Source organism: Poecile atricapillus, chromosome Z (genome assembly GCF_030490865.1).
Source record: "Poecile atricapillus isolate bPoeAtr1 chromosome Z, bPoeAtr1.hap1, whole genome shotgun sequence".
Lineage (NCBI taxonomy): Eukaryota > Metazoa > Chordata > Aves > Passeriformes > Paridae > Poecile > Poecile atricapillus.
In genome coordinates, this window is record NC_081289.1 from 67,198,149 (window position 1) to 67,225,144 (window position 26,996).

Consider the following 26,996-nt stretch of genomic DNA (forward strand, 5'->3'; position numbering starts at 1 on the left):
CATTCTAAGAATGAATTGTTCCTGTCTTTCCTTATCTGTCCTTCTTCAATAGACAAGCTCTGTCCCTCTACCTCCAGGCTGGAAGCTGCACACAATGTGTATGAAGCAAGTTACACTGTGGGCTCGGTGCTACAGCTGTAATAACAAATCAGAGCCTCTACCTAGCAGGAAAAAGAAAGCTGGCACCTTGCCTCCTTTCACACTTGCATTCCTTTCAGTCCCCAGACAAGCGTCATATTGATGTGAATGAAACTGCTCGGGGTGATGCAGATTTTGTCTCATTTTTCTGTGTTCCCTTCAGACCTGTGCAGGGGTAAGGGTGGTTGCATGGCCAGTGTGGAAAAGCAGTGTATTCCTGCAAGAGTGGCTGTTGTGTCCTGGCCTGCTGTGGCTGAGGGAGGGCATGGCTGTCTTGATTTGTGCTGCTGGTTTGAACACACTCATTTTAGGTCTGGTTGGTTTTATCTGAAGTCTAAGCAAAACCTGGAAAACGGTCAGTTCACTGTTTTATTCCCAGGACATGAACATGAGAGGCTTGACTTTAGAGTGTTTGGGTGAATGAGGCAACCCAGACAACTGCACAATGGAGATTTACCTTGGAAGCAAAATATTAGATGTGCTATTTGCTTTGTTTCAGTTTCCAACTAGATGGCTATTACTTATAAGCTGTTACTCCTTGGAAGCTGAACTACATTATCAACATTCTAGACTAATGCAGGTTCTCCACACAAAGAGGGCTTTGTGCATGTCTTGTGCATTTCCTCACCTGTGTTTCCACATGGGGCAAGATGAAGACTGATGGAAATCTGACATTAGAAGCTGCTCTAGAGCAGGCAGTGAAGAATATTTCCTGGTTTTGGGTGAGATTCTAGCAATGGCTAAAAGGGCCAGGCAGGAGGCTTGCAGAAGAGGAAGATTTGCTTTATGGAAAAAATAAATTCTGATGGACTGGATTTAATTAACTCAGTTGAGCTGCAAAATCTACTCCAACAGGGGTCAAAGTGGAGCCTCAGGGCTGCTGCTACCTCTGCTGGAGGTCAAGGAAGGGACTCGGTGTCCAGCCGCAGTGTACTTCATGGCATAAAGCTTGCTTATAAATGCTCATGCTTTGTGGCAGTTTAACTTTCAAATTCAAGCCTGGAACATTTGGTTTACAGCTCTCTGATTATTTTTCTTTTTAAGGAAAAAAATACTTGTGTTTTGGGAAAAAGCCCCAACCTCGCAGGACTCTGGGGCAGGAAGGGGCGGGAATTGACTGACGGTGGAACGCGCTACTCAGCCTTTTCTTTTTTGTTTTTTCCCTTTTGTTTCCTCCTCCAGATGAAGTGGTCCACATCTCATCTCCCCAGAAGTTCACCTTTGAGGAAGCTAGGCAGCTGTGTGAGGAGCGAGGTGGTGTCCTGGCTTCCGTGGGGAACCTCTACGTGGCCTGGAGGAACGGCTTTGACCAGTGTGACTACGGGTGGCTGGCAGACGGCAGCGTCCGGTACCCGGCCTCCGTGGCGCGGCCCCAGTGCGGCGGGGGTTTACTTGGGGTGAGAACCCTGTATCGCTATGAGAACCAAACAGGCTTCCCTTACCCTGATAGCAAGTTTGATGCCTACTGCTATGAACGTAAGCATTTATTATTATTTCTTTTCGGTCGCGATTTCCAGCATGCTTTTGCCGCGGGAAGCGGTTTCTCTAACCGCGCGTTTTGTTTCGGTTCTTGCGGGTTTTTGGAAACCTAAATGAATGCCTTTAAGTAACACTGGCAGGTGAAGACAGGCAGAGTTTTAAGGTAAGATTTCAGCCTGAGCAGTGTTTTGACCGTGAGTCTGTAGGTGCTCCACATTTTGTTGCCTGAGCGCACCTTGGTGCTTTTGCATCTTGACAATGGACACAAGACAGACTTTCAAAGCCCACCTGGGCATGTCACCTTCTCCAGGTGATTCTGCCTTGGCAAGGGGCTGGACTGGATGATCTCTGGAGGTCCTTTCCAACCACGTCTATTCTGTGGTTCTGATAAATATCCCAAAGGTGAACAATGGATATTCTGTCTCCAATGATGTCAGCAGCAGTAGCTGTTCATGGGCTCTCCACAGGGCTGGTCACTTTCAAGTCTCTCAGATGCCAGTTATTTAGGGGTATCTCTGGATCCCACGCAGGTTGTCCCATCACATTCGTTCTCTGTCTTAGAAACTCAGTGTTTCATGGGCCAGTCGGTGGTCTAAATTTCCTTTCTTACTGCAGTTTGTTTCCCTCTTGGTATTTTCACAGGCACTTCAAGTGCTTGCCACATTCACATGGTAGACTTCACCAATCTAAACCAGATGTCCTCCACACCTGCCAGCTTTCTTTTGGGGTCAAATATTGCCCTGTAACCTCATCTGTCTTCAGTGCCAGCTGCCTGGCTCTGCTGTTATGGTGCAGCCTCTCCTTGCATAAGTTCCTGTTGTCCCAAAAGGTTCACCAGCTTCCCAGCTGAATGTCCTGCTTCCCTGAGACTTGCAGCCTCAGCACAGGGGGGGTTGGACAGCTCAACTATTTCCCTGCAGGCTTCTCTGTCCAAGGAAGTTCCCTGTTGCAAATACCACGACTGATATTAACGTTCTATTGAGTTAAAAGTTCAGAACTTGGTCATTAACTATGAATATTTAGGTTTTTTGGACTCAGTCCAGTGACTGTAACTCAGAACTACTTGAAATGGGCAGTTTGTACTGTCCTCATTTTCGTGGATGATGAACTTACTGCAGCTGCAGATCTTTCCAGCTCAGGCACTGAAGACCCATTTATGAGCAAATCTTACTCTTTGAGAACAAATCCCGACATCTGCTGCAACATTATGGTCTGGCTGTACTCAGACACTGTTGGTTTGTTGTTTTAATTTTCCTTTATAGTTTGTGGGTATGATGTTCCAAAACTTTGCATGTGGAAATAGTCCTAATGGAACTGCTTACAGGAAAAAGGACTCAAGTTCAGGAGTCTGTGCTCTAGTCTGCAGAGCAGCATTTTGTCATATCACTCCTTCTGTTCCTACTCCAAATTGTTTATGACCTGTTTCAAGTGTTGTGGATAAAAAAGACTTTAATGAGGGTGTATTTCATAAGTCCCTCTAAAAGACTGGGATAAGAACTGAACATTTTGCCTGTAATCTAATCTTTAGTTAGGATGAATTCCAACCTGCTGTTTGTTTTTCTGAGTTTCGCCGCTTTCAAGCAAGATGTGCCTTTACAATGTTCTTTCCAGAAGTTTTAGTTAGCACCGTTTGTGGTAACACACCATTTGTTCTAAGAGTGTCCTTGATAGGTATTGGGTTATTGCCTTTTATGTAAAGGCTTTTCCTGCAAAGTCTTGCCCTTGGTATATAAAGAATAAATATTTCATCACTTTGCAACCCAGGAATAGACAGTTCAGGACCATCAAACTTTTTACAAGAGAAAATAAGACTAAACAGAACAAAAACAACTTGGTAGAGACTGAGCGGCTCTCTAGCACTTTTAATTACAAACAACAGAGCATCAGAATTAATTAAATACTGCTGGCGAGGGGACTCAGGTCTTCTAGATACATCTGGCTTTATGTAGGGAAATGGAGGGATGTCATGCTGCACCCTCCTTCAGGATGCCACAAATTTCAGAAGATACTGCAAGCTCTCTCCCTCTCAGAAGGTGCTTGGGATCCCACAGGAACCAGCTGTGACTCCTCACTGCTTTTGCTAAAAGATTTATGCAATTGGTGAGTAATGAGACTCCCTGCCCAGCATCTTGGTCCTCCACATCTCAAGCAGCTGCCTGGTGCAGTGGCTTTAGAGTGAGTCACTCTCTCCCACTGGGGCCTTGGAGCCAGTTCCTTCTTTGGAGAAGAAAAAGGGAGAGGATAAAAAAAATATAAATGGCTCTGCATGAGAGCAGAAGGCTTGAATTTAAGCCCTTTGTTTCAAATCATCTTTTGTCTGGAAGTTTCTTCTGAAATTTCCCATTATCTCAGTTTCAAAGTTTCGTTCCATCACAAAATCCCTTGTCCCCCAGCTCTGCCCTGCTTTGGGGTTGACATGAAGATTTCACCCAGCTATTCCCACAGTGCCTGACAACAAAACTGTCCTGCCCAGGACCAGGGCTCTCAGTCTCCCTCCTCACCTGGACACTGCACATCTGTGCCAAACCAGGCAGCTGTTTCAGTCCTCACAAAGACAAACTGTGCATTTGAGAAAGGGCAGGTCTCCTTCCTCATCCCTGCCCAGGCTCCTCACTCCTGTTTCGTGATTATGAGTCTCTCTGGTGAAAAATCTCAAAATATTAGTTTTAATTTGTGGTTTTAAGAAACCTCAATCCGTATTTTGAGCATTTCGCTTGCTTTTAAAGAGGAATTGTATTTATTGAAATGCATGAAAAACACAGGGAGTAAATTCAATTTAAAAACGATATTCACTAGTTTCAGTAGAGCAGCCAACCTGGACAACTTTTAAAGTACAGTTAAGTTCAGGATTTTAACTTCAGCAGTGTTATGGGTACAGAATTACATTGTATGAAGTGTCTTGACTTTATGAAAATAAGAGTGGCCCAGACTAATAATACATGATTTAAAATCTAAAAGTCTTGTTAAAAACCCCTGAAACTTTCTCCCCTTTGATCACAAGTGCTTTTCACTCTTCAAAAACCACATGGGTCTAAATTTCTGAAACATTATCTGTGTGTTTCATTTCATGCCTCCAAGGCTTTTGCCAGACCTTTACTTTCTTTTTTATTTATTTTTTTCTCTGAGAGATACCTAATGGTGTTATCTGATAGGGCCTGAAAAGGTTTCAGGTTAGGAACATGATTAAGTGCTTGCAGCTCCTTGGAGGCCATCATCAGAGGGAAAGTTTTTCAAGTGTTAACATATAGGACTTATATTAACATGTTTAAATTAAAAAAAAAAACAAACAAACAAACCAAAAAACAGCTGTTGCTGAGCACTTAGGTTAATTTGTAAGAGATGAAAACATTTTATCATTAAGAAAATCCTTTTTAATAGTTATCTATATTTAACAATTAGTTCTTTCAGAGAGCTATAGGGGATTTATTTAATCCTATGCTTCAGCCTCCCAGTCTCTCCAGGCCCAATTCACTGGACTTTGTTGAAATCTTGTCACAGACTTCAGGTGACTTTGGATGGGCCTTTTTATCCCATAGCACCTGTAGAACAAATTGCACTCCATAAATCTACTAATCAAAATGCATTCATGTTTTTAACTTACGTACCTGCAACAAAGCTGAACTTGATGTGCTTCATACACAAAGATGGTTGAATTTTTTGAAACATAATTCCCCTTTTTGCTGAAAAACATTGATTTATTAAAGCTGAATTCTTTCATAGACCTGTATTGGTTTTGGCGAATCTTTCAGCAAAACATTTTTTCCTTGACTCAAAACACGTGTTGACTGTTTCGCTCTGGATTTGTCCATTCTCTTTCTCATTTTCCTCTCTCCTTTTGACTTTGTTTCATTCACCTTTATTGCTTCTCTTTCGTTATACCACTTTGGTTTGGCATGGCGATTTAATTTCAGCTGGAGATTGGAAAATTCCAGTTCTGGGATGGTGTTGCCATGTGTGTCCTTCAGGAATGGAGTCCACGCTGCTTTGATTGTTTCAATACAGCCCCGTCGAGAGCGGATCCAAGTCTGCCACTGCTTGGGACTGAGGGCCTCTTGCTTTGATGCTTCATCCATCTAAAGCTCAAAATCAGAGCACGATTTCGGAGAAGAAATATAGGAAATTAGGACCTTCACAGAGTTTTGAGGCACGAGCCGCCACCATGGCAGGCTCAGCCTCAGGAAAGACCCACACCGCTCCTCTTGTCCAGCAGCAGGAAGGATAAAGACTTTCAGGCACAGCTCGAAAACTGGCAGGAGAAACGTTGTCTTCCCCTTCTGCTGCATGTGACTTAGCTTGGAAAACCTTGAATAGCTGGGCAGCTCTGTCCTTCTCCACAGCAACCGTCAGTAGCTGCGTGTCCCAGCTATTTCCTGGATGAGGGAATAATTTCCAGCCTGATGTCAGGGGCTGTGTTACTGGAGGTCTGTGGATTTCTGATCAGTTTGGGGATGGACGCAGAATAATGAAGACATAGGGCGTGGTGACACAGGAGGAGCAAAATTGCCAATCTGAAGGGGAAAAAAAGCAACCCAAAAAGAAATTTATCTCAGAAGAAGCACAGTATAGTGCTGGCCATAATAAAGACAGTGTGCTCCAGCATGTCAGAGTTCAGTATCAGAATGGGCAGATGCTTTTGGGCAGGTGAGGATCCCAAGGTCAGGGCACTGACCACAGGGTGTGCAGGGCTGCTGGCTCTGCTCAGGCTGCTTCCCTGGGAAAGTGAAGCTGTGCAAAGAGATTATCCCCAGAAAACTGTTCTCCAGCCTTTTATTATTTTCCTGGGAAAGTAGATTTATGTTCTTCTCTCAGATATGCCATTTATCAGGACCTGCACAGCTGCAGAGATCCTCAGTAATTTCTTGGCCCAGGTGTGGCTGTAGTAAATCCCTACCTCTCTCTGCTGGGCTCATGGTGGCCACCACAGCTCCTTCCTTGCCCCACTCTGCCTCTGGGGTTTGAGAGCTCAGCCAGACTGCTGGAAGCAGCAAGAGGACCTCAATCCACTCCAAACCAGCCCGTGCTGTACATCTCAGCAGTATCTCACCCCGAGAGGGAGGAGAAGGATGTGGTGCAGCTCAGCCTTTTAAATGGTGTATGAAGTAGGAACAGAGATTTATCAACCTGACTAATGTATGAGGAGCAGCTCTTTGGAGCACCATGGAGTGCAGGGGAAGAGATGCTTCTTTTGCCTGAGCAAGGGAACTTGCATTTACCTGGGTGATTCAAAACTGGCTGCTTTAAGAACAACCTCTAAGTGTGGCCAGAGGGAGAGAGGAAAGAGAAGACATAGCTGGAGGCATTTTCCTTTCATTGCCTCAGGTCTCTGGATGGGTCAGGTAACAAGGATGGGATCAGGAACAACAATGTGAGAAGTGGAAGGCCCCCCCCCTTTAAGTGTTCAAGTGCAGAAAACATTAATTGATTTTGCTCTGTCACCTTTGCTCCATTACTGCCGTGGGGTCTGAGTATCACCCATGGCACACAGGGGTGATTTCACCTTTCACACCAGGTGGGGGGAGCAGAGCATGAAGAATTCTGCTGTCAGGTTTACCCAAGTGACAGCATTGGTCCTTTTTGTTCTTCAGTTGTTTTTTGTGGTCACAAAGCAAAGATTATTGCTTTTATTTGGTGCTGGGTTACAGATTTAATTAGGAAGAGCTGTCTAAAGAGGCTTACTGTTTTGGTTTTTTCTTTTTGTCCTCTTTGGCAGTTTCATAATAAAAAATGTGGAAAGATAAATACTGTTTGCTATTGTTCTTTTGTGGATAGATTGGCAGGTTATAATTCATTCACAGAACTACACTTGCATGTGGGGAAACCAGGAGATAACGTAACATATCTTTCCCCCTTCAACCACTGACTTTAGAAGTTTTGAAATAGCAAGTGGTTTTACTTAAGAGTGTTTGTGTTCACAGAGCTAAGAGGGTTGCTGCCTCTGCTGTTTTGTTAGCTGGAAGAAAAGACCTTGGGCAGTGGTGTGAGGAGGATGCAAAATTTTCATTTTAAGTTTTTCATGCAAATAAGACAGATTGATAGCTTTCGAATTTCTTATTTTTTTTAAGATTCTCTCTGATACAGCACATGCTTTGTAAACAGGCACTAATCCTGCATTTAGATTTTCATATTTTTCTCATTACATTTGCCTTTTGATTTTGATGTCAAAACAGAGTGTAGGTGAGTGGGAGTGTACACCTGGAGTTACAGAGAAATTCCTACAGCTGCACTGTCAGATTTTTAATTCTGCTACCAAAAGTCTCATTATTTATGAACAAAGTCCCACATCCCCTGTGCACCACTGCTTCTGGAAAGGCGTGAATGAGCAGGTACTGGATCAGTGCCATGATCAGAGGTTTCTTGCTCAGTCTCTAAATCAGAGCACCAATATTTTTTTCCCTTTTTTTGTTTCTTTTTTTTTTTATTTATTTTTTTTTTTTAATCTGTTCTTAATCTTAGTCTTGTTCATCTTGGAAGGTTCTGCCAGTAATTTAAACTCCAGCTGGCAAAACTTTTGGACTCAGGGGAACATTCAAGGCTGTCCTCTCTGCCAGGGTTGGTAGCAGGGAAGGAACAGACACCAAGAAGAAACGTAACAAATTAACATATAAAAATATGTAAAAATTAAGCAGAGCAGCTCTCTGCATTGTCATCATGCTCAAATTGGGCTCAAAGATGTCAAACATTAATTTTGAGTGTCTCAACATTTCTTATATTTTGTAATAATTTATTTTGGCTGTAATTCACAGAAAGAATTCACTATTTCCAGCTTTTGTTCCAACTTAAAGCAATTTTCTGTTGTTTTGGCTGTTAGCAGTGTCTGAAAACAATCTCTGCCTATAGGGTCTATGTTCTTCCAGCTTCTTAGGTACACACCTAAATGTAAGCAGATAAACAGTATTTCTGACTGCAGAAAAATTGCTTAAGTGGCTCAAGTTAGGTATATGGGTAGATCTGGTAATGTTGAAAAACCATGTATATAAATTATATAATTTATATAATAAGCATTTCTCTTCCATCAAGTACACTTTACACATGCTAAATTATTGCATATTATTAGAATTACACATACTAAAATCCTTATCTGGTAATTATAAAGTTAAACCGTGTCTGAAGTTGTGTAGTTTGATGTCCTTAAAAAAATAGTAAGTTTCAATATTGCTCCATAATTTTGAATCCTTGTTTAAAAGAAGAGGAAAAAAGTGCTGTGCAGTAAAAGCATAAAATAATTAAATGGAGAGTGAAAAAGTGTAGCATCTCTGCAAAGTCATACAGCCCTTCCAAAATAAACTTCATGCATGTTGTTCAATGTAGAAGGAATCGATTAAAAAAAAAAAATTGTCTTTGATATGAGCAGCTGTTGGTGAGATAATTTGCTTTCTTGCTGCTAATATGTTCATGAATTTTATTAGGAAAATCTGCCTCATGTCTTGAACCAGAAGGAGGACAAAGGAGATAGCATATTGCATGCATGATGCAAGGAGTACAGTAATGCAAAACATCTGGGTGGAGTGGAGGACAGCTCAAACTGGTGTTGTCTATTAAAAAAGTAACCTTCCCTTTGTTTATTTTTTTTTCCTTTTCACACAGAAAAAAAAAAAAAGTATAACATGGATAGATTTCTCATTGAAGAAGTGCTGTCAGGTTTTTTTTTATCCACTCAAATAAGTTTACAATCCTGAGTGATGTGAGTGAAAAAACTCATATATAATTGTTTTGACAAAGTGACTTTAGAGACACTATTGTTGATTTTAACCAGAGCTGAATTGCACACAGTTTCCATGGGAGAAAATCTGGCTGTTTATTGATAAACTCTTAAAAAATATGGGCTCTACTTATAACACTCTATAAAGGTAATATTTATTGATTCAGTTATTCATATAAGCAAACCAAATATGCTTGGTGTTTTTTCAGGTTGGCATAATAAATGTGTACCTATTCTGTCAAGTCATTAGCAGATAATAAGTCTTGAATAATAAATATCTGCATCCCAAGCATAAATATGAGAACTCCTGGGACTTCCAAGCATTTCTTGGAAATTTGGAAGCTGTGTAAGTGATTGTGAGTAAGTGTACACAATTTCCCAGCAGTGATGAAATGAAGTTACCTTTTTTTTCCACTGATTTTAAAAATTTATCCACATTGCCTTCATTTTTGTCTAGCTCTTTTAAAGGGTATTAACGTTTTCATATTCTTTCAGAGGGTGATCCTGATGGTCACTCGAAGTATGGCAGCTGTGGCCTGAGTGAGTGTTTGTGTTGGCTGCAAAGCCAATTCCATCCACATTCAGGAAACTGATCCTGTGATTAGAACGAGATTTTTCTGCCTCCTTTCCATTTTGCCAATTTTTTTTTTTTTAAAAAACAGCCTTTGAGGAAAATTGGTGAATTCTTTGGTAGAGATTTAACAGCTACCACTCAGCAGCAACAACGCCACTTGTGTGCATCCTTCATTTCCCAAGATGTGCAGCCAAACTTGTGTGGTTTAAACCATCCCCATACAAGCAGAGAAGGGAGGAAGAAATGGCAGGAATTCAGTGATTCTTGATCGTGTCTCACAGATTGAAAAAAGCAACAAACATCCACTCCAATCTCTGGAACCCCAAACACAAAAATCTCTCAAGTTCAGGCTATGCTTTTCTTAGTGGGGTTTCATGAACTTTACTCCTTCTTGCTCAACCAAATGTTTTAACTTAAAATAAAGAAGCAAACAAATAAATAAATATGTAGCTAAGTCTTCTTTGTAAAACCACAAAAAGTTTTAACGTGTGGTGGGGAGAAGAATCTGCTTCCCCCTTTTTTTTTTTTCTCTCTGCTGGCAAAGAACGCCACCCCTTCTAAACACAGCGACGTCATACTTTCTTGCCCTCACAATTTCCTTTTCACTTTCACTTCTCATTCAGGAAAGCTGAAATATCAATCATTTTACCTCATGTTGCTGCTCTGTAATTCTACACCTTCTTCTAGAAATCTTGAGCTGTCATCCTCTGACCAGTCCCTCCTGCTTCAGGGCGCATCAACGGGGCTCTTGCAAACGTGGCATTTTCAAAGCTGAGTGCGTGAAACTGAACAAATATTTGTGTCACCCTGGCTTGCACATGCAGAATTCATATCTGCAGCTATCAAAGGGGCACCTAATTAGCCATGGGTGTGTGAAAAAAACTGATTTGTGCATGCATGCTGCTTATGCTTGAGTATAAACTGTGAAATAATGTAACTGTTTTGATTTCTGTGTGTGAGGGGAAGAGACTTATTTGATCTATTACAAGCTAAGCAAGATTTTATTTTGCAAGAAGTTCTAGATGTAGTCATATCTGTCCGGTAAACAGTGAGTCCTCATAAGCACAGACTGCTTAATGCGTTCTTCATATGCTTAGTGTGATTTAAAAGCTGTATTTTGCTCTTTATTTGCATCCTTATAAGGCTTTTGATTCTCAGTCACTTAGCAGTTTAACAGCATTGGTTTAAGACATTTGCATCTTCCACCCATCTGCTCCTTGCCCTTCAGAAGATTACTGACCTGGAAAAACTGGCAGAAGGGAAGATTTCCAACCTGGGTTTTTCCTGAGGAAAACCTCTTCTGAGCACTCACTTTTTCCAGGAATTCAGAATCTGCTGACACACCTTGCAGTGCTGGCACACATTTCCTCCTCAGATGGCATGGGATTGTGGGCTACATGGAGCAGACAAACAGCAAGGCTGCCAGGTTGTTTAAAACATCACAACTTGGTTCACTGGAAGAACCTTTCTTTGTGCCTCCTGTTCATCCAGGATAGCAACTCCCTTACCTCTCGCATCATCCAGAGGGTTCAACACCTTGCCTTTGCATGTTCAGCACTCCCATGGAAGCATTTCTCTGTGTGGAGGAGTTTCAGACGTGCATCTTTGAAGTGTTTTCCAAAGATCAACATCATTTTAGTAGCATTAAGTTTATGATCTTATGGTTCAACGTTCTCGCCTTTCCCCACAATAAATTTCTCCCAGCAGAATTTAAAGGCAGGGCAGCAGCAGCAGTATTTTCTAGTGGCATGCTTGATCCTGCTGCTTGAGCACACTCTCACTGCAGTGAGGATTCCCTTTTGCAGTTTGTAATTATGGGCTGAAAATAAACGAAAGCATTATTTCACTCCCTTTATACATCTGAGTTGGACGCTGCATCAAGCTTTGAAGAAAACCCACACCTCTGCTCATTTGTGACATCTTGAAATAAACTTTTATGTCCCCAAATCAGATACCTGGCTGGCTGATGGTCACCCATGTAACACAAGGACTTCTAGGGGTAATTATGTAGACCACAAATATGAAGAATATTGTTGCTTTTTCCACTTCATCTGACTTCAGGTTAGGTGTTCTGCAGCTTTACAGTGTGTTACTGCATGTCATTCAGTGCTCTAAAGAACTGCCTAAAGCCTTTGAACTTTTACACTTATTTTTCAGCATGGCATTTAGTTTTTGTTTGGAACATTCAAACTAATGAATTAAAGTGACTTCTGTACTGACTGTGCCCTTTTTTTTGTTTTGCTTTTTTTTTTTTTTTTAGCTAAAAAAGTCACAACAGAGCCTACGACTGTTGAGCCTGTGACATCCCTGAGAACTGAGAGCGTGAAATCGTCACCTGCTGGAGTTCCCCTCGAACCTCCCATCTCTGAGACCCCACTTACTGAAGCGCCTGCCACCCAAGCAGTTTCTTTGGAGGAAACAACCCCGGAGTCTGAAGAAGAGACAGAAATGACTACTGATGTGGCTGAGGAGAAAAGGGAGATGGAGGTGCTCATGGAGAACATTCCGTTAACCACTCTTCTACCTCAGACTGTCACTGACGGCGAAATATTCACTTATGATACACTGGGAAGGACTGAATACGATGTCTCACCCAGGCTAACAGACACCACGTCCCCAGATCTGGAACTGGATCACACTTACTCTGAAGCAGAGCTGCCCGAGGAACAAGGTAGGTCTGAAAGCATTGAGGACGCTTTCTTGACCTCTGTAATTTTTCAGGATAGCACAGCTGTAGCTAAGAGTTCCACTGGTTTTTGGGAAGATGCTGAAACGGGAGATGCACAAAAGCATGATGCTGATAATCAGACTGAGCAAATAGAAGTGGGTCCTCTGAGGACAGCTACAGATAGCTTCTTACAGACTTCTCGGAGAGAGGCTGCCAGGACAGGGACTTCAGATTCATCAGCAAAAGAGAATGTGTTTCACAGTGCCCACCTCACAAATGCACCCACACTAAAATCCATGGAGGCAAAATCTGACGAGAATCTTACAACTGTTGTAATCCCTAAAGCTTTGCTCCCTGATGAGTCTGCAGAGAGGGAGGGCAGTGAGAGCATGCACACCGCTGTGCCGGGCAGAGATTCTGGGGTGGCTGCTGGTCATGCCCCAGGATCAGAAGTGCCTGCTGCATCAGAGACACTCCTAGATGAGCACGCAGTAACCACTGGACAGTTTTCTGCAGCAAAAGAGTCAACACCGTGGGTTAAATTTAGCTCTGCGACAGCGTTTGACAACGAGGCCTCAGCTCAAGGGAGCAGAGAGGACCTGAGGGATGGGCAGCCCACCGTGGCACCTGGGACACCTGTATCCTTTTCTGTGTCAGCTGCTGATCAAACAGAATCTGAGGCCATCTCAGGAAGCACAGATTCCCTGCCAAGCTTTGGAGAAGGCACCGTGTCTCTTATCCCCTCATCTCACCAGACAGAAACATCAGCTGTCTTAGAGGAGCAGGAGAAAACAAAACAACCAGAAATGAGGACAACAGGTGTGGGGGTCCCTCATTCCACAGTCACCATTCCTCCTTGTGTTACAGCAGAATCTGAGGGATGTTCTGCAAGGGAGAAGATCACACAGGCCCCCCCAGGTGCTGGCACGTGGCTGCCAACAGATGGAGAGGAGGGGTATATGACAGAAGAGTCTTCTCACACTGGGAGAGTGATGGAGTTCGCTACAGAGGATGGCTTCTCTGGAACGGAGCCTACATCATTTCCAGGGCACATTGTGGAATCCACAGGGCATCCAGGAGCTCCAATTTCAGCAGCTACAGATGCAACTGAGACGAGCAGGGAGCCAGCAGAGACCACAAGGGATGAAGAAGTGGTATCAGCTGATTTTGGTCAGAGTAGAGACACTACAAGTGTATCCCACACGAGCAGCTCCTTGGATTTGGAAATGACCACAGTATCCAAAATACCAGTGGAAGAAAGTAGTGCCACCTTAGGGTCTTTTAGCTCCTCAAGTGTAACTGTATTGCCAAGTGCTGTGCCCACAGCTGTGGGGGTAACTGAGCATGGAGGAGATGAGACATCAGGGACAAAGGGAACTGTTAAATTTACAGAGGTAACAAAGGTAGATACTGCAGTTCCACAGAAGGAGTATGATGCTTCCCTAGTTCCAGTTACTGTAGACAGTGAGGTCACTAGAGATATGCCAATTACTGATCAGACTCCTTTTGATGATATCTTTCATACAGAAGCAACAGAAACAACTGCAAAACATATCAAGGTGTTCCCAGAGCTCTCCACACTGGACCATGGTTTGGAACCAAGAACTGCCACAGAGCCCACGCTTGCTGAGACATCTGCCCACACACGTGAACCAGAGATGTCACCAGGATCTGAATGGCCTCAAACAGCAGTTCAGGAGACACAGGATGAGACAGGCTCAGCTTATGATGAGATGTTCCCAGCCACAGAGGTACTTGTGCCTGCCATGACGTTCACGGACCACGGAGGAGTCTTGGGACCCGAGGAAACCAGCACCTGGTTGCACCTGACAGTGACTCCAACAGCTGAAACTGCTCCTGACCAGGATGAGGAGGTCACTGAGGTGATGCCCATAACTGCTGGAACCGAAGCAGAGACACAGGAGAGCCCAGGTGTCCCCACCAGGGAGGAAGACGATGCAGTGAGCTGGGATTCTGTGCCACCCTCCCATACGATGCCAGCAGGACATTCCACTGTGGAAAGCATTACTGGCCTGACTCTGGGAGCTTCTCCAAGCCAGGCTACAGAGGGTTCAGGAATGACCACAGAACCTGAGGAAACCATGCCAACTGTGTTTGCAGCTACTGCAACAGATAAGGCAACCATTCTCAGCAGCATGACAACACCTTCCACTGGTGTTGTAGACAAAACTCAGCCTACATCTGCAACCAAGCCTTTTGTCACTCAAAAGTCTCCACGCATCATTCCTGAGGAGGAAGAGGAGGTAACAAGCCATGACATCATAATAATTGATGAATCTGTTTCTCCCAGCAAAGCCACTGCTGAGGATGATCTGCCAGGAAAGATGCTAGAGCCAGAAATTGATAAGGAATATTTCACAGCATCAACCGCCACGGCAGTGGCACGACCTACTGCTCCACCCCAAGTGAAGGAGGCCACAGAGGCCTTGCAACCTCAGGAGGTGTCTCCTTCTACTTCACACCCTGATAATGACATAAGATTGTATGTTATTCAAATCACAGGCAATGACACAGGTAAGATTTTGCCTTTTAGACCCATAGTCCATCAGAGTGGACAGTTTGTCATGACAAACAGGTGTGCTTTAGAATATGATGGAGATGTTGCTTGGATCTGAAGGACCTGAAGGTTCTGAAGGAGGCAAAGTACCACTTTTGCCTAGACAGCAGCTTACTGAATATTGGTAGGTCTATTTTTCTGTCTGTTAAAAGCCCCTCAGAAATGTATTTTATATATGCTGTGTGGTAAGAATGATTTCTATGCAAGAATGAATATGAAACTGTTTTATTTCTTTTTAAAAGTCATGATGGCTACAGTCCAGTTTTCTTTTTTAATGTTGTCAAGTCACCAATTTAACTCCAGCTGTCTGTGAAACAAACATTTTAATTTCACAGCTTCCATTCCATGCATTACTAGTCCTAAATGAAGCACTAGATTATGTTAACATTCCATTGGTCTGTAGCAATTAACAATGCCATGTACAGTGTAGTCAGCTAAAAAATGGTTAAAGCTCTCTACTGCCTCCTGTGATTTGGAGGAATGGGTTTTTTAATTTTTTTTTAAAAAATAATATATCATTATAATAATATAAAATAATTTAATAATATATAGTTAAATCCATCTTAGGGAATATGTGGTGCAAATTGATGCACTATTTAATTCTGCCACATTTTTTAGCTGATGGTTCTGTACATGTGTATGTAGCTTCAATTCCATGGGTATCCAGAACAGAAACTTCTAAAGTAGCAATGAACTGTTGGGGTTGATGATAAATATGTCTCCATAATGCAAATGTTGAAGGGGGTGCAGTTTTACATTAAAGAAGCTTGTCAACTGACTGTTATTTAAGATGTCATGGTAAAATATTACATTTTGAAACAAAAAGTAAAGGAAGCGACACGCAATACAAAGCACAGAATTTCTATTAGGTTCAATGTTTTATTGTGTTTAATTGTCTTGTGGTTGTATAATAATTATTTTATTTTTTTTAAGGAACACAGTAAAAAATGGATATTTTTTGGTCTTATATACCTTAACTACATGCATGGCTTTTGAGTGGTTGTGTCAGAAACTGTTTTCTCTTTGGTTTTTGGCTGTAGCTTCCATGCCTCTGAAGAACTCATCCAGCACAATTCATAATTTATGGGAGTCTTTTGGATGGTTTTGTCAGGTTTGTTCTCAGTAGGATTCTATCCAAAAATCAAAAATCAGTGGTGGTTTTTCCCTTGAGATGTACCATATCCTGGCTGGACATTTCATACCTTGGCTTGGTATCTTTCTTCACGTTATGCTTATTAGCCTACTTCATATTTACAGGATGCAAATCTGCAGCTTAGCCTTCTATTTCAGAAAATGGTAGTTCTGAAACTTTCATTTCTGTAGTATATTATCATTATTTTGACTTTACATGTTACCAGTGCCTTGAGATTCTCCATTAAATGATACAAGTCCAGTAAGTCAGAGCAGAAGGGTAGTTTCTGAAGACAAGACTTCACCCATCTATTAAGTCCTTTGTGGAAATAATTTGACTTAATAATGAGTAGCTGGACTAGGTAATAGTGACCTTGTTTTTCCTATTAGATTTTTGAGTTATGCTGCAGTTAATACCATACAGGAGAGTTTGTTGTGCTGGGCAGCTGTGTGTTCCAGGTGATGGAAAGAAGTAGGAAGGTCTGAAAGGGTGTGGATGTAAGATTTCTCTGCATATACATCAAGAAGAGCCTTATTTTACACCTTTTTTAGTTGTTGCTGTTTCTCTGGGTTTTGTTTGGGGTTTTTTTCAGGATAATGTGGGTACTGTGATTCATAAAATTAGGATTTGGTTCAAAGTCAGTTATCTAAAGGACAGTGGATCAGAGTGCAGATGCTCTTCACAGCTGCTCTTACTCTGTCTTGGGTGATCATGTCTTTAGGGCAAACTCTTTTTATGGTTTGTCTTCTTCATCTTCACAAACTTTCAAAGCTGTGCATGCATGGTATAGATGTGGATATGTGTCTGGGTGTTTATAAGCAGACTTAAAGTTATAAATCCTTAAAAATCTGCCTTTAAGAATTATCTAGTCTGTGAGGAGAGAAAGAAGTTTATTTTCTTGGTATATTTTTAAATTCTGTGTTCTCTTTAAACACAGACAGCCTCATCATATGTCTAGTGCAAGGTTAAGAAGGAGTTTTAATTTTTCTGTTTTCAGGCCCTGGCAGTGGGAATTCTTCCACTTAGCTATCCTAAAGGCACCCTCTATCTGCTTGCCCCAAATTCAGTTAGAACTGCCAAAGATTTATTCTCTCTGAGTGTTTGGATTGGTTTCTTTTATTGCTACAGAAATGAGGGACAGCATCTGACAAATCCTGTCAGGCCCAGTTTCCCTTCATTGTTCCTTAGTCCATAAACTTTTCTTTGTGCTGAAGAAAATGTGTATAGGGAGTAATGAAGAGGAATGAATTTGGCAAATATTACCAACATATGTCTTTCACTAAGATGTAGTTTAACTTACTCTATCACTCCTTATTTGAGAATTGATCCACTAGCATAAAGAACTACATAAACTGAACCTCTGGCTTTTTAGTCTCAGCTGATTGGCAGCTATAAATCCAGTTTACCTCATTTCATCTCTGATAAAACAAAGGTTTTTCCTCCTTTGGCATGTTTTCAAGGTAATACAGCTTAGCATTTTTAGATAAAGTTAATCTGTGAGGGTTATAAACCGAGGCCTTCACTGAATTTCAAGTCAAGAGTCCAAAAGTGCCCCCTAAGAAAGGACAGCTTGCTTACTGAAGCCCGTCAAGAAATAACTGTTTCAAATAGGAATAATAATGAGAGGTTATATATAAATGGCATTGTCTATAAATGAAGATATTTTCCTTTTTGTGTTTGCAGAAGTGCTGGAACTATTTATGAGATTATTCTCTCCCCCTCATTCTTCACCTCCTTGTTAGGCAGCTTTTGCCAGAAGCAACAGTTTAACAGGGAGGCAGGGCTCAGCAGAAACTCAGCACCATGTTTTGTTTCCTATCACTCAATTACAATAAAAACCTTGCTATTACACAGCTGAATATTGCTCCCTGCAGCTCCATTTGCCATCCACAGCGTGGGCACAATAGTATTTAAATGCTCCATGGAGGTGCCATTAGGCTTTGCTAGGCAGGAGCAGTGTTTTAACATTCCACGTGGAAGAGAAAGGTGGTGCTAAATGTGTGAATTCTTGAGATTTTGAGATATTTTTAGCAGTTTCCATCAAGCAGGGCAGAGAGCCTGTGGTGGTGGTGGGAGCAGCCCTGGCTCAGGTGAGCTCACCTGTGGCCAAGCACAGGTGGAAGGAGAGGTAGGAGTGATTCCTTATCCCTTTCTCTTCTTTCTCAAACCCTCACCAGGCTGGCACCAACTTTTCTCTGGGCTGGAATGTGCTGTTGATACATGGAATGTGTTATGGATGCATGGCATTTGAGGATATTATTCTTCATTATTATTGCAGGCTGAAGCTGCACTCAAAGGGTGTTGAGTTAAACTCAGTTAAATAAAGTGGCAAGGATACTATTCTGTCTCATACACCCATCCCCCTTAATATGAAGTAGTACAATATATATAACTGGAAGGTGCTATAAATATTATCATTTCTTAGACTTTACATTTATTAGATCAGAAAAAGGTTCTCCTAGTGGACTTCTTTTCTCATCCTAGAGGTAAATAGCTTTGCTCCTAGCTTTTAAAATGCATGCTTGCAGTGAATGAAAAACTTTGCAAAGGAAGTTTACTTTTAGATTTAAAAAAAAAACAACAAAACAAAACAAGGCATGGAAACAGAAATAATTTGGAGGCCTGGTGGAAGGTCAAGCTCAATTTAAATTCCGGAGGATGTGTTCTAGGGCTTTTAAGAAAGAACACAGAGCTAAACAGATAAAGCTGCTTATTTGTGTAGGAATACAGGAGTTTTCATTGAGAAAAATGTACAGACAATCCACACACTCCCATGTGGGCAGATCTAGGGGGGGTGTTTCAATTTATGAGGAAAATATCCTTGCACATTGAGGAAACATCCCTCTTTATGCTGCAGAAAGGACCACGCAGATGTTTCAGAATGGAAGGGGCCCGGGACCTTCATCCACTGGAGTGGAACCAGGAGCTTTTCCCTCGGAATCATGAGAGTGAGGAAGCCAAATACCCCTGCAGTGTTACCACCTGCATATGGCACCTGATGGGGCACAGGATTTTGTCTTTTGCTGTGAGGATGCAGAATTTGCCACCTTGTGCCCCGTTGTGTCCTCACAGCTCCCATGTTTTGTACTGGTGAGGGCTGCTGCTGGTCCTGGAAGGTCATGGATTAGCAGCTGGGAAAGGAAAAAAAAAGAAAAACCAAACCTGAAGGAAATTTTCAGCTCATAAAGCTTTTATGAGACTGAAAAATGCTTGTGGGGGTGTTGTTTAACAGTGGTTGAGGGGATGCTGGAAACATAACTCCTGTCTGAATCAGGAGTAATTTGCACACCTGCGTTTTTTGGAGACATTTAAAAGTCTTTACTTAGTGAATATGTTTCAAAATGCTTGTTGGACCCTGGGACTCACACCAGCTCTGACTGGTTTCTTGTCCCCTCCAGCTTTGAAGGGAACGAAATTGCAAGAACTTGTGCTTTGTAGATGTGGAATTTCATGGAAAGAGGTTACAAACCTTTGTGTTTCAACATGTAATTCTCTGACATGCATATTTCTGTCTTTGCAGTGTGAGAGGGCATGTGAAGTCTGAATGAAATGCAGAATGGTAATGAGTCATAGTCATAAACCTTAACAAAGAAGGCAGAATAGAGTCTTTTCAGGTCCATCTTAGGCCTTGCCTTAAAATTCATTTAATCTTCTTGTCTTCACAGCTCCTTCTGGAGGGCTGTCAAAGATCATCATGGCTCTCTTTAAGCCTGATTCTAATGTCTAGCCTGACTTTCTCCTCAGCCAGTTTATACCATGTTCATTCTTGCCAGCATTGTCTTTAGCCTGAATAGGTCCTTTTTCTTCCTGACACTTATCCCTTGATACTTTTATTTCTCTGCTCAGTCACAGAGAATGACCACGTCCCCTTTTTCAGCTCTGGTTTTAGGTAGCTCCTGAGGGGGGTGTGTGCATGGGAGAGTGGGAATGTGCTGGTGCTGTGCAGGGAGGAATGGTGCTGGCCCTGTCCCAGGCACTGGGGGTGTTGGGATGACCAGAGAAGAGGAGGGACAGGAGCAGCAAGCCTCACACTGGCTCTTCCAGACATTGCAAGAGACAACCTAAAAGTCTGCAGCATCCAGGTTTGCATCTCTCTTCATCTGTACCCATGCTGCTCTCCTTTAAGATTTGTGCCCACTGGCAAATAACCTCTCTAGGCACAATTATTTGTGGTATTCACACATGTGCTAGGTGCAATTTTTGGTGGGCCTTTTTGCTAATTATTGTGTTAGAGAGACTTCTGCTGAAGGGGAAGAGACTTTGCCTTTTGTGTGCTGAAATCACCGTTTGTTTTTCCCCAAAGGAAGGGTATATGCTACTGAGAGCTATGGTTTCTTTATAGGACCTATTTCAAACCAAAGTTTACTGTAAGGAAAGATGCTGTCCTGCAGCTAGGCTGACCTGAATTAATTTCTGGTGGGATCTTGAAACAACAGCAAAAATGGCCTCACACGGGCAGGACCAATTTCCCACCTTATTAAATGCAGAATTTTATTTTTTTTTTCTCTTTCCTCCCTTAATGGAGGGCTGGGCTTGTCTCCTTAATAATTGTAATGTTTTAAAGTTGATCTCTCAGGGAAGCAGGTCAGACTGAAGTAATTTTCACATCCTGAATGACCAAGCTCTCTGTATTATTCGTAAAACCCGCAGTGGAGATGGCCACGTCCTTCCTGTGCCTGGAGTAACTGAAGTGTTAAACGCTGAGTAAGTGGCCAGATCCTGATATCATCTTCCCCAGTGTGATTACACCACAGTAATTCCGATGAGGTGATGGAGAGCAGAACTGTTGTGGGCATGTGGGGATAGTAGGTATCACAATGTCTTCATAACAGTTTGTAGCTCCTGGGTCATGGTATAATTAGGTGATTATTTTTCCTCAGAACACATTTGAGTTCAATTCAAAGTGGTAGATCTGTTGTTTAATTAAACCAGTTGGGTTTTTTTCTATATTGGAATACCCTTTTAAATTTTTTTGATGGTTGATGTGGGAGGATTTTTAAAATAGGTTGTCCACCATCCCATGTAAATTGTATTTAAAATGGAGCAGCAGTGATGCCTGTATGAAAGCAAAACTAATAACCACGTAATTTTAATAAATTCAAGCTTTTTTGTGTACTTCTCCTTTTCTTAAAACAAAGGAAAAAAAAACCCAACAAACCAACCCCACCAGCCCCATATCCAACAGAGCTGAAACTTGATACTTAGAAAGTTTCACAAGAAGCTAAAACTGAATTAACAAATGGTCTTTAGGCCACTATTGCTGGCTCTTCCTGAAGAAGGACTTATTATAGAACAATAATTTATTTTTCCACGTTCCTTTCTAGACTTCCATAGATACAAGGAACAGTGCCCTCACATTAAATACTGTTCAGAGGATGCCTACACATTCCCTGCTGTTTTTGCATTGTATCCAAGGAGACGTCTCAGATCTAGACACAGGGATTACACATTTCCAGCTTTCTTATAGCTCTTTGTTTATTCATGAGAGAAATGAAGGAATTTTATTCATAGGTACAATGTAGTTTTTCATACTTCTGTTGTGAAAAACAGGAATCCTTTTAGAGGTTTTGTTTACATGTGGAGAAAGCCTTAAGAAATCCTAATGCAGAAAAGATGAGCTGTCTTTTACACGTGATGCAATATGACTTAATTTTTTTTTTGAGGAAAGTGGTTTTCTGTACCAAAGTTTTCTGAATGTGTCCAGATTTCTAACTATCTAACTAGACTGTTAACTTTCTTAGTATGGAATTTGCATTGGTCCCTTTTTGCAATTGTTTTTGCACATTTTCACATTTTAGTCATTTAATGAGTGGATTAATCCTTGCCAATCCAGCCAGTCTTTTAAAATCTTCCTCATTTTTTGAAGTGATTAAGTGATAAATTTGATCAATAATATACAAAATACCCACTGGTGTCCTTCAGAATATTTTCCTGCCACAATGTGTGTGTGCAGAGTGGCTGTTGCATATTTTGTGTTGTCTTTGGGAACATGTTGCTGAAGTTATCAATTGGTCTTTCTTTAAAGACTAATTTCTTTTGTTTTCCAAGCTGCTCAGTGCATTAGGACTTTTCTGACAAGTCTTGTATTACCACTTTTCTTAAATGAGGAGAATCCAGTATGAAAAGTTTCTACTTCCTGGGGAAGAGAAAAGCAGTTGGGATTTTATTCCTGGTCAGGAGAGTCTTCCAGTAGTCCCTGCCTGCCTAGGCATTACCTCTGCTACACTTCATTACCATTTTGATACCCTTCATTAGCTCAAAGAGTGCACAAGAAACATTAATTTTTAACTTTAAACCACTCTCTTGGATTTTACATGTAGCACCTCATCAAGCAGGAGTCCCATAGTTTCTGTGGGAGGTTTTTTGGCATTAGAAAAAGAATTTCCACATATTTGATGTAATTTTTTTTGCTATTTTTGCCAAAATAGCAGCAAGGAATGTGCCTATATGTACACAGAGTAGCACTGAGATTTTTGATTGCATTTCATTTGGGATTTTTTTCTAAACCATTGTTTTTCTTTTATTGAAAGGGGTGATCAAAATGACTCTCAGCTTTCTTACATATTCACTACCCTGGGTTGCAGTGAGTTTCCAGCCACATGTCTACTTAAATATTGAACATTAGAAGCAAAATTCATGAGTCCTTGGGAAATGCTGTGGACACTCGGTCCAACTGACAGGACCAAGGATTAACCCATAATGTTCTTCAGACAAGTATTTGTTCACACCTTAATTGAATTGTTTGACTTCTTAACCTATATATATATATGTGTGTATATATATATATTATTTTTTTCTTAGTTTATTCTGACCATTTACAGAACCTGTCAGGTGTGAACTAATTCTGCAGCAATATCACCTTACTAGCACAGGCTGGAGTCTGTGGCAGTAGTTTATAGTCAAAAATATGTCTCCCTCTGCTGATTTTTAGTGGTGCAGTAAGATTACCACAGCAAGGCATCTGTTTTTAGCTGTAGTTGGTTCAAAACCTCTGTTCTCAAGTATTGTCCAACAGAAATGTCTTTTCCAAAAAACCCCCGAGTGTTTCTAAAAACAAATTAATATTTTTACAGAACAATTGTTGCAGTTTTGTCAGGGAAAAACAAAACACAGCAGAAAACTGAGATGAACAAAGTTATTAAAAGAAAAAAATTGTGTGATTCTGTGGTTAAACAAACACTCCTGATCTGTATGCACTGTTTGAGATTGTGTCTGGTGGAGAGAAATTTGTGTCACTCCAGATGCAGGAGAGGGGAGCTTACAGACTTAAGAAATGCGTGAGAAATAGCAGGAATAGTAAAATGCCAGAAAATCATCATGATAACTGAAATAAACTTCTCCAGATAGCTGTAAAAAAACATTATCCTTCCTTCCTTCCTTCCTTCCTTCCTTCCTTCCTTCCTTCCTTCCTTCCTTCCTTCCTTCCTTCCTTCCTTCCTTCCTTCCTTCCTTCCTTCCTTCCTTCCTTCCTTCCTTCCTTCCTTCCTTCCTTCCTTCCTTCCTTCCTTCCTTCCTTCCTTCCTTCCTTCCTTCCTTCCTTCCTTCCTTCCTTCCTTCCTTCCTTCCTTCCTTCCTTCCTTCCTTCCTTCCTTCCTTCCTTCCTTCCTTCCTTCCTTCCTTCCTTCCTTCCTTCCTTCCTTCCTTCCTTCCTTCCTTCCTTCCTTCCTTCCTTCCTTCCTTCCTTCCTTCCTTCCTTCCTTCCTTCCTTCCTTCCTTCCTTCCTTCCTTCCTTCCTTCCTTCCTTCCTTCCTTCCTTCCTTCCTTCCTTCCTTCCTTCCTTCCTTCCTTCCTTCCTTCCTTCCTTCCTTCCTTCCTTCCTTCCTTCCTTCCTTCCTTCCTTCCGCCACTTCCTTCCTTCCTTCCGCCACTTCCTTCCGCCACTTCCTTCCGCCACTTCCTTCCGCCACTTCCTTCCTTCCTTCCGCCACTTCCTTCCGCCACTTCCTTCCGCCACTTCCTTCCTTCCTTCCTTCCGCCACTTCCTTCCTTCCTTCCTTCCTTCCTTCCTTCCTTCCTTCCTTCCTTCCTTCCTTCCTTCCTTCCTTCCTTCCTTCCTTCCTTCCTTCCTTCCTTCCTTCCTTCCTTCCTTCCTTCCTTCCTTCCTTCCTTCCTTCCTTCCTTCCTTCCTTCCTTCCTTCCTTCCTTCCTTCCTTCCTTCCTTCCTTCCTTCCTTCCTTCCTTCCTTCCTTCCTTCCTTCCTTCCTTCCTTCCTTCCTTCCTTCCTTCCTTCCTTCCTTCCTTCCTTCCTTCCGCCACTTCCTTCCGCCACTTCCTTCCGCCACTTCCTTCCGCCACTTCCTTCCTTCCTTCCGCCACTTCCTTCCTTCCGCCACTTCCTTCCTTCCGCCACTTCCTTCCGCCACTTCCTTCCTTCCGCCACTTCCTTCCGCCACTTCCTTCCTTCCTTCCTTCCGCCACTTCCTTCCTTCCTTCCGCCACTTCCTTCCTTCCGCCACTTCCTTCCTTCCTTCCTTCCTTCCTTCCTTCCTTCCTTCCTTCCTTCCTTCCTTCCTTCCTTCCTTCCTTCCTTCCTTCCTTCCTTCCTTCCTTCCTTCCTTCCTTCCTTCCTTCCTTCCTTCCTTCCTTCCTTCCTTCCTTCCTTCCTTCCTTCCTTCCTTCCTTCCTTCCTTCCTTCCTTCCTTCCTTCCTTCCTTCCTTCCTTCCTTCCTTCCTTCCTTCCTTCCTTCCTTCCGCCACTTCCTTCCTTCCGCCACTTCCTTCCTTCCGCCACTTCCTTCCTTCCGCCACTTCCTTCCTTCCACCACTTCCTTCCTTCCTTCCTTCCGCCACTTCCTTCCGCCACTTCCTTCCTTCCTTCCTTGTTTCCTTGTTTCCTTCCTTCCTTTTTTCCTTCCTTCCTTGTTTCCTTCCTTGTTTCCTTGTTTCCTTGTTTGTTTCCTTCCTTGTTTCCTTCCTTCCTTGTTTCCTTCCTTGTTTCCTTGTTTCCTTGTTTCTTCCTTGTTTCCTTCCTTGTTTCCTTGTTTCCTTCCTTCCTTGTTTCCTTCCTTGTTTCCTTCCTTGTTTCCTTGTTTCCTTCCTTGTTTCCTTCCTTCCTTGTTTCCTTCCTTGTTTCCTTCCTTCCTTGTTTCCTTGTTTCCTTCCTTGTTTTCTTGTTTCCTTGTTTCCTTCCTTGTTTCCTTCTTTCCTTCTTTCCTTCCTTGTTTCCTTCTTTCCTTCTTTCCTTCCTTCTTTCCTTCCTTCTTTCTTTCCTTCCTTGTTTCCTTGTTTCCTTGTTTCCTTCCTTGTTTCCTTCCTTGTTTCCTTGTTTCCTTCCCTCCTTCCTTCCTTCCCTCCTTGTTTCCCTCCTTGTTTCCTTCCTTCCCTCCTTGTTTCCTTCCCTCCTTGTTTCCTTCCCTCCTTGTTTCCTTCCTTCCTTGTTTCCTTCCTTCCTTCTTTCCTTCTTTCTTTGTTTCCTTCCTTGTTTCCTTGTTTCCTTCCTTGTTTCCTTGTTTCCTTGTTTCCTTGTTTCCTTCCCTCCTTGTTTCCCTCCTTGTTTCCTTCCTTCCCTCCTTGTTTCCTTCCTTGTTTCCTTGTTTCCTTGTTTCCTTCCTTGTTTCCTTCCTTCCTTCCTGTCTATATCAGAGCTTGAACTGCAAAATATTTTCTGGCTTTATTTTTGCCACATAAAGTTTGTCTTGTTAGACAATTCAAGAAAGTAAACTTTAGTGCGTGCCTAGTGTGTAAACCAGCCTTTATTACTCCTAAAATAATCTGGGGTCGACCTATTTTTTTTATCAAACTGCCACATTAAGGAGTATACTGTAAGGTTTTTTTTTTTCCTGAAGCCAACTGGTTTGGCATTACTGGGAAAAGGAAGAGGCCCTGAGCAGTCACAAGAGCAGACAAAGGGTGGACATACGCTTTGAGATTCTAAGTGTAGTATTCTGACTTTTGCCCTCATTTATGTTGCGGTGTGTCAGTTTTTCATTCTTCTTGGAGGGGACACTGTCTCCCTGTTGGCAGGGCCAGAACTGGTTCTTTCTTGTGCCAGCTGCATCATGGCAGAAGCATTTGAGGTTCTCCCATTTAGCAGGATGTAAATGTAGCGAAGGAATGGTGGTGAAGTGGGAAAAGGAAGCCCAAAATTCACTGATACCTCAGCGTTTCCACCTCAGTCGTGGAATATCACACATGAAATAATGGATGAAGTCATTCTGGTGCGCAGCTGCTCTTTCCCAACCAACTTTTCCTCCAGAGTTGGACTTCCCCTCTACACACACCCAGACACACCAGCTAAGTCAGATAGTCTGACTCCTTGCTTTGTTTTGGGTTCCATCTGCAGAAAAATGATTTATTGCGTGGCAATTGTTTGGGCTGGGGTTGCTTAGCCCTGCAGAGCTTTAGAATTGTCTTCTCTGTAGGCAGAGAGTGAAATGTTGTCATTGGAAGGATGCTCACGCCCAGGACTGCTCAGGAGGAGGCACCAGGGGCTGGAGTCGTGTTTTGTTAGTGACACACTGGAGCAGAAAGGAAGTGGGAATGACTGCATGACAAATATCCAGGCATTACCCAGGGAGCTGTATCCTGCCCGTGCTGGGGCTCAGCCTTGACATGGCAAAGCTGCCATTTTTAACAACTAGACATTTCACTCAGTCTGCTTCTTTTTAACATTTTTTATTGTCGGGTGGGGGAGACGAACAAAGGAAACGCTGGGGTTTGCCAGAGGGTTCCACGATATGCTTTTATAATAAAACAGTTCCTTTCTTTCTGACATGGTTTCTGCATCAT

At 42.3% G+C, this 26,996-nt stretch overlaps 1 protein-coding gene across 1 annotated transcript in view; it reads left to right on the forward strand.

Moving 5' to 3' along the window:
- VCAN (versican) overlaps positions 1–26,996 on the forward strand; it is a 91,639-nt gene that overhangs the window by 24,197 nt on the left and 40,446 nt on the right. Inside the window, exons 5-6 of the mRNA XM_058864095.1 lie at positions 1,321–1,614; positions 12,151–15,093. Coding sequence (XP_058720078.1) covers positions 1,321–1,614; positions 12,151–15,093 — 3,237 coding nt within the window. The remainder of the gene's footprint in view (positions 1–1,320; positions 1,615–12,150; positions 15,094–26,996) is intronic.